Here is a 7,169-nt window from a genome sequence, read left to right as displayed (position 1 = left end):
TCTTGTTTTTGGATACATTAATATATAGAATAACAAATTCGTTTCAACTTTAAATTTTTTATGAAGTTTTATTTCTGATTATTTTTTTCTTTTATTTTATTAATTTTATTATTATTATTGAGTCTATGCCTGTATATAATGTTCTTGCTCAGTTTTTTAGGCTTAGGCCTGGATGATTTTTTTATTTATAATAATAATTATTTCTTCTTTTTTATAATATATTATTGTTGTTATAATATTAATACAGTTTATAATTATTTTTTTTATATGTATATGCATTTTTTTACAATTATCTTCTATTATTATTTTTATGTATGTATAAACAGTAAATTAAAAATATATGTATTTTTAAATATATATATAAAAAAATTAAAAAATAATAATACAAAAAACAAAATATATTGTAGGTTCAATTCCAATATACATATATAAAAAAACTGAAAAATTTTATTAAACCACTATCAATTTCTTATTATTTTTTATGCCATTAAAAATGAGTAATATTTTATACCGTCTTTTATTATTTTCACATAGTTTTACTGAATAAAATTTTTTCAGACGGTTATTAGTTTTATTAATTATTATTATTTTATCTATAGTGTATTTATAATATATAGTGTAGGGGTTTTTGCTTTCTCTATTTGTTTTATTGTTATATTTATGTTTTATTATTATAGGTAGGTTATTTGTTTTTATATATATTTTTTATAAATCTATGATATTACTTAAGAAAATGACTAGGATAATTCCGAACATGACATTGGTGTACAACCAATTAGAGCAATTGGGAAATTTTTAACATGTGTTTGCCATTGCGATGATAATTGGAAGAATTTAACGCCAGTCCATTCGGTGCCATCGATATAAACTGTAATGATAAAGAAATGGAATGTGATTTAATTAAATGTTCAATATTTTTATAAACAAAACATTAAAATAAAAACATAGAGAAGTATAAATGTAGATTCCCTAGGACATTAGTAGGATTTGACACCCACGAAACTATGGAAAAGGTGAATAGTTAAAAGTTCGCAGAATAATGGATCGTAAATGCTTTGTTTGGGGAGTTGATAGGAGTTTATACTCTTTCTTTCTTTCTTTCTTTCTATATTTTCACGTAATATTCTCAAATATGATGTACACTAAAGAAAATTAAACATGCCATGGTTAAAAATAAGTCGGGTATATATAAGGTCTAGTCACACAGAATATATTTATGATACTTAGGAAAACATGAACATGTACATCTGTTTCCATCGAACCCTAGAGACCATTAATTTCCTCTTTATATGACGATAAGGGTAAGGGGAAATCTTAGGGACTACATTGCTCTACTATAGAGCTCTGTGTGAAGCGTTTCAATCGTTATAAAAAAAAGTGAATCTATACCGAAACTTTTTGCCAAGAAGATTTTGTAAAATACTGGGTATCAGATATACAATTGCTTTGATGAACAATTTTTTAAAGTCTTAACATACCAAATTAAAGTCTAAATTCAAAATACTGCCAATTCGGATGGAAAATGTGGTTCACGTTTTCTAAATAATGAAAATTAAATGACACAGATGTATGAGGCCTATACCTAATGGTGCGTTTCACGTTAATACTTTTTATGACTAATTAGGGTATATTGGTTTAAGGCCCTGCTTTTTTGGACCAAATCCGTTTCAGACAATTCGGAGTCGATTTACAAATGTACGTCCGCCTGTCTGTGTGGCCGTCTAGTGTGCACGATAACTCTCGTATGGAGTAACCGATTTCATCCAAACTTTACACATAGTAATATTTCTTCCTAACTTAGTTTTAGTTCGAAGATGAAGAATATCGGTCCCCTCCTTCTGGTACTTCCCCCACTAAATTGTCAAAATTGAAAAAAAAAATAATTTTATAATATCATACGAAAGAACATTGTACAACCTAATATCTTTACCAAGCCTAGATCAAGGCCAATGATGGAACCCATTGGTGCACTCCTTTCCTTGCCTCCCCCACAAATTATCAACATTTTCAAATGGAAGTCGAATGGTATGCCTGATTTAAACCAAACTTTACACAAACTATTATCTTTACCAAGCCTAGATCAAGTACGAAGTTGGGAGCCATTGGTCCTCCTCTTTTGGTATCTCCCCCACAAAGGGTCAATATTTCATAAACTTTTAAATTTAATTTGAAACTAATTGAATCACCAATTTGATGAACATTAAATTCGAAACCTCTTAGATAAAAACACACGCCTAATATAGAGCGAATAATAATATTAATATTTTTTTTTTCGAAGAAATGATCCGATTTGAATCAGCTTCACAAAATTTTTTTAATGATAAAAATTGATATCTAGCCATGATTGTGAAAATCGACTAATATTTTTTTTTTTTTTTTTTTTTTTTTGCAAATAGAGAGCAGGACTTCTATGAGAGAGGCATTATGAAGTTACCTTTAAAATGGCAACAAGTCATGTAAGGGTTTTCCAATATTGGATACGTTAGCTACCCAATCGAAATCTAAAATAAAAAGTATTGGTAATTCGGTTGGAAAACGTTTATACAAATCTTCAAAATACCGATAATAGGGGTTACATTTAAAATAGGACCTATTCCGAAGATTTTTATAGGGACCCATTCACTAAGAACTAAATTCAAAATACCGATAATAGGGACTACACTTAAAATAGGACACATTCTGAAGATTTTTATAGGGACCCTTTCACTAAGAACTAAATTAAAGCTGATGTGTTTATTGTTTGAACATGTGCGTAAAACATTCAAAATATTGAATCGTATATACCTAAACTTGGACAAAACTCTACCTTTAGAAATTCTTAAGATTACAACTGTTGGAGAACTGGATGGTGGGACTCCTGAGTGTTATCGGCAGATTAAGGCAATTTCTTGATGTTTAACAATTTTGAAGTTCTAAAATCTTCTTCTGCTTTGGTATTCAAATAAAAATCATATCAAAATCAGTTGGATGCCCACTCTAGAGTGGCACATTAAATCGAGATAGGGATGAGACCGAAGTCAAAGAAACACCCCATAATTCATTTAGGTTCCATAGAGGGTATTAAAGCTTGTACAATTGCAACATAAACATGTAGATTTTATTTCCCACCCATATATTCCGCTAATCTACACCAACAAATTTCATATGATCCTAAAACATATGGTGGGAAATTGGTCGAAGGGTCTAAGCCTAATTTGCAAACCTTACTGTCATTATAAATAAAATCGAAGTACATGTTGGACCAATAATAAAATACACAAAGGAAATAAATTAAAAGGTTTGGAACTTAATTTGTCTACTTGGATTATTCAGTTGAGAAATTGGTAAAAATTCAAAAATTGTCTGAGAGACAAACAAGTAAACAAATTATAACATATTTGGAAAAGCATGAGCAACACTTTTTCATATTCCAGATAGCTGTCTCCATATATTATAGACCAGAACAAACAGGCGAAGTTATTTTGAACCAAACGATATCCCTTGGCAGAATAATACTCATTTCATTTATACACACATCATATAATTTATATAGGGTTATGTTGATTGTGAGGATATGGATCTAAGAACTCCTCTGACGGGTTTACTTTTGGTTTTCTATTCGTTCGAGTTCGAGTCACAGGTGGCGAAGGTTAAGTCCTAATTATTCTTTCTTCTTTAATTCAACCCTGGACTACAGTTGGCAATACATTCACATCTGTATGAGGTGTTTGTTTTTCCATAATTTGTTTTGATTTGTTTTAGAGGAAGACCTCCATAATCAGTTTTAGTCCTCCTCCCCATTCGCCAAGCCACTGAAATCTAATCAATTTGTTTTTTGAGGTTTGCGACACCAAAGTTACTTGGAACCCTATATACCTATTAAATTTAAAAATATACAATGACCCTTCGTCAAACTTACCTCTCAATGGCACTGGATGTGACTGTTTTGGTGAGCATATTAAACGGGCAACGCCTTCAACACATTGCTCCTTTTCGAGATCACGATCTTTTTCTTTTTTCTTGCCCAAACGCATAACTGTAAACAAAGAAACGCACGTTTAAATTTCATTCAAAAATTTGCCATTAAGATTCCCAAACTTACTTTGCTTTTGTTTCTTTTCTTTGGTAGCAAACGAGACAGTCAAACCATTCGATATTTCACCCAGCTGGGCATTTTGTGGCAAACGCCAAACCTGTAAACTTCTAAACGTACTCTTAATGCTATTCTTGCCACCCTGATCACTGCCCTTGGTGGCACTCTTATCCTTCGAACTTGAATAGTCCATGGGTCGGGCGATTGGCCAATAATCGACTTGCAGCTCAACAGCTTCATTACCCTGTAAATGTTGTGGTGTAGCACTAAAACTATCACCGAGACGTTCACGATGCGAGGATGCTGATGAGGGTGGTGTTTGTAGGGGTGGTGATATACGACCACTTTGTGGTGGTGAACCCGATAAAACACCGCCACCTTGTTGCAGACTTGATGATATATTTTGGTTATTTAATGGATTTTGTGGATTCGAATTGCCAATGGGTATGGGATTGGTAATTGATGATGGTTGCTGTTGTTGCAATTGAGGTTGTTGCTGCTGCTGTTGTTGTAGTTGTTGCGATGCAGTTGCTGTCGCCTGTTGAGCATAGTTTTCTTCGAGATCAAGGGAAGCCTGAGGGCCTTCTAAACAACCAATACGGACATCCTAAATGTGGAAACAGAAAGGATTATTTTTGAAATTCGGAAAAGAAATTTGTTTCCTAACTTACACTAACAAATGGCACAAATATTTGACATGAATCCTCATCCTTATAATTGACCATAGCCTCGGCTATGGGTATTTGTGTGCAGGGTCCAGCCGCATGCAAATATCGTTGTATACGATTCACTAACTCTACAATATCCGATTTAGAGGCTGCACCAGTCTCGGCCAATGAGGTGGCATTCACGGTGGTCACAGCACTGACAGCGGCTGCTGTTTGGGCCACCCGCTCACACAGCTGATACCAGTTGTCCGAGCCAAACATCGCTGCATAGGTCTGATCCAATTGACTGAGATGTCTCGCGATGGTACTGCTACCAATGGGTACAATATAAAATCGCAAATGATTTAACCAATCTGGTGGTCGTACACCCATTAGATCGACATAATGTCGCAGCACGGCACCCTGTAACCAATCGCCGCCAATTAATAGGATTTTCACTGTGGTGGGTGGTTTGGCATTCGAATTGCAGCTAAAAAAAAAGAGAGAGAGGGAAAACATTTGGAAATGTTGTTTGGATTTGTAGGTGCATTTGGGGACTTACTATTTCTGTATTTTACCCATTAGGGCCTGCAACACAGCCTTTACCTCTGCCGTATTCTGTGGTACAAAGGCCGGTTTAAAGGAATTCGCAAACATTGTGGTTAATTTCGGCACTAAACTACTACAGCTTAAAGCTTCCGGTGGACTTATTATTGTCACCTCATCGGGTATAACCGAATCTTCACTGGCAAAGATGCGACTCAACTGATCCAGCAGCATTTTACGTGGTTCCACATTGGTGGGCGACAAACATGTCTCTAATACTGAGCGTGGTTCAGCACTTAGGCTAAGTGTCTGTTTCTTCTTACCGCCACCCGGTGTCGAACTAGACGACCGAAAGAGACGTGAACGTTTCTCATTTGATGAGGGTGTGGTTGTTGATGTGTTGTTGGTGGTGGAGTTATTCATATTGGTGGCATTATTGGCATTTTGTCCCATTGAAGCCAATAGATTGGCACTGGTATTCACGGGCGTAAGAGCCTGCTGTTGCTGATGTTGCATACGCATAAAGTCTCGATCGCCACGTGGTGGACTATTTTGTGGATCTGAAGTTTGACCATCGGTAAAGACGGCATTGCCTTCATTGCCGGAACTATCATTACGATTATCACAAAGACGATCTGAAGGAAAAAAGACAAAATTTTATTTAGGTTAGTTTCTGGGAAAATGTTTAAATTGTATTAAGAAATATAATAAATAGTTTTGAAATAGTAATTATAATAATCAGAAAATAGAGTACCATAAAAATAAAATCTTGACTAAAAATTAATTTCTATTGGGGGAACAATTTGCATAGGGAGTGGCAGAAACATCTATACAAATTAGGTTTTTAATACGGGTTATATGCATTTCAAAAGCGTGCAATTAAGATTACAGTGAGGTGCATGAGAAAATTAAAATTTTGAAATTGACTGAAGGAATAGAAAATATAGAGAAAGGTAGAGCTTCTGACTAAATTATTTCGAGGAGTGGCGAAATAGGGGACATGCTTTAGAAATCTATTTATGAAAGTGTACCACTGAAACACATTGGATCCGGTATCCTAAAATCACATTTTAATGTTATGCGATTGAAAGTAGAGCCTATTTTTCCCAATTAAACCGTGTGCTGAGGCATCGACAAATAAGATTCTAATCCTCTTATCATTTTTATGGAATAATTTTGGGCACGCTATGGTCCTATACGATTCTGGGTATGGGAAATCACAATACATAAACACTTCTCAGGCTGTTATAAAGCCGATTCTAAGTTTGTTGTCTTGTGGTGTATCACTAAAGCTATCATCCATACATTGACGATGTAAATATTCTGATAGGGCGGAACCTTGAAGGAAACTATGCAAAGTAATCTAACCCCATATTTTTCATTGCTCTCGTGCAAAATCCCTGTTGCAAAATCCCAAATGCATCATTGCTGGTTTTTAATATTCTCGATGAGGCTGACGAAATTGAGAAAATCGAAAATCTTCTATGCAGGTGTCGTGCTAGTAGGTCTTTGGATAAACCTAATTTCATAAAATTTGGAGTCGATTAAGAAATGACAATCTGACATACATTGGTGTCTGACTGCTGCTAAGGAAATCGCTGAGGAAATTGGGACAACCGAAAATCTATTCTGCAGGTGTAGTTAGAGTCATTGAATTTCGGCAGATATAAAATATTTATACCCTCAAACTAAGAGCTAATGAGATACAAGTTTCAGACAATCATACATCAAGTTCGAGGATGATGGCTATTGGTTCACTACTACTTTACTTTATCTTTCCTACGAAAATATTTACTTATAGATTTCATGGGGTACCTATGAACCAATTTTAAAGGGACTTTAAATGAAGGAATACGCTTTTGTGGTTTTCTGTAGGTGGAAGTATTTTCTTAGAACAACTTCGA

At 34.5% G+C, this 7,169-nt stretch overlaps 1 protein-coding gene across 1 annotated transcript; it reads right to left on the bottom strand.

Moving 5' to 3' along the window:
* Positions 1-707: 707 nt before the first annotated feature.
* On the bottom strand, positions 708-5,919 carry LOC133322433 (phosphofurin acidic cluster sorting protein 2-like; the record flags this gene model as incomplete). Its single annotated transcript, XM_061531430.1, has 5 exons — positions 708-868; positions 3,899-4,015; positions 4,082-4,679; positions 4,744-5,209; positions 5,282-5,919. Coding segments are annotated over 5 exons (1,950 nt in total), but the record flags the coding sequence as incomplete, so codon positions are not given.
* Positions 5,920-7,169: the final 1,250 nt, after the last annotated feature.

The sequence above is a fragment of the Musca vetustissima genome, unplaced genomic scaffold (genome assembly GCF_032173495.1).
Source record: "Musca vetustissima isolate MV318-11 ecotype Yass unplaced genomic scaffold, APGP_CSIRO_Mvet_v1 utg248612, whole genome shotgun sequence".
In the NCBI taxonomy this organism is placed as follows: Eukaryota; Metazoa; Arthropoda; class Insecta; order Diptera; family Muscidae; genus Musca; species Musca vetustissima.
Note: the sequence above shows the minus strand (reverse complement) of the source record. Positions and strands in the feature narration are given on the sequence as shown.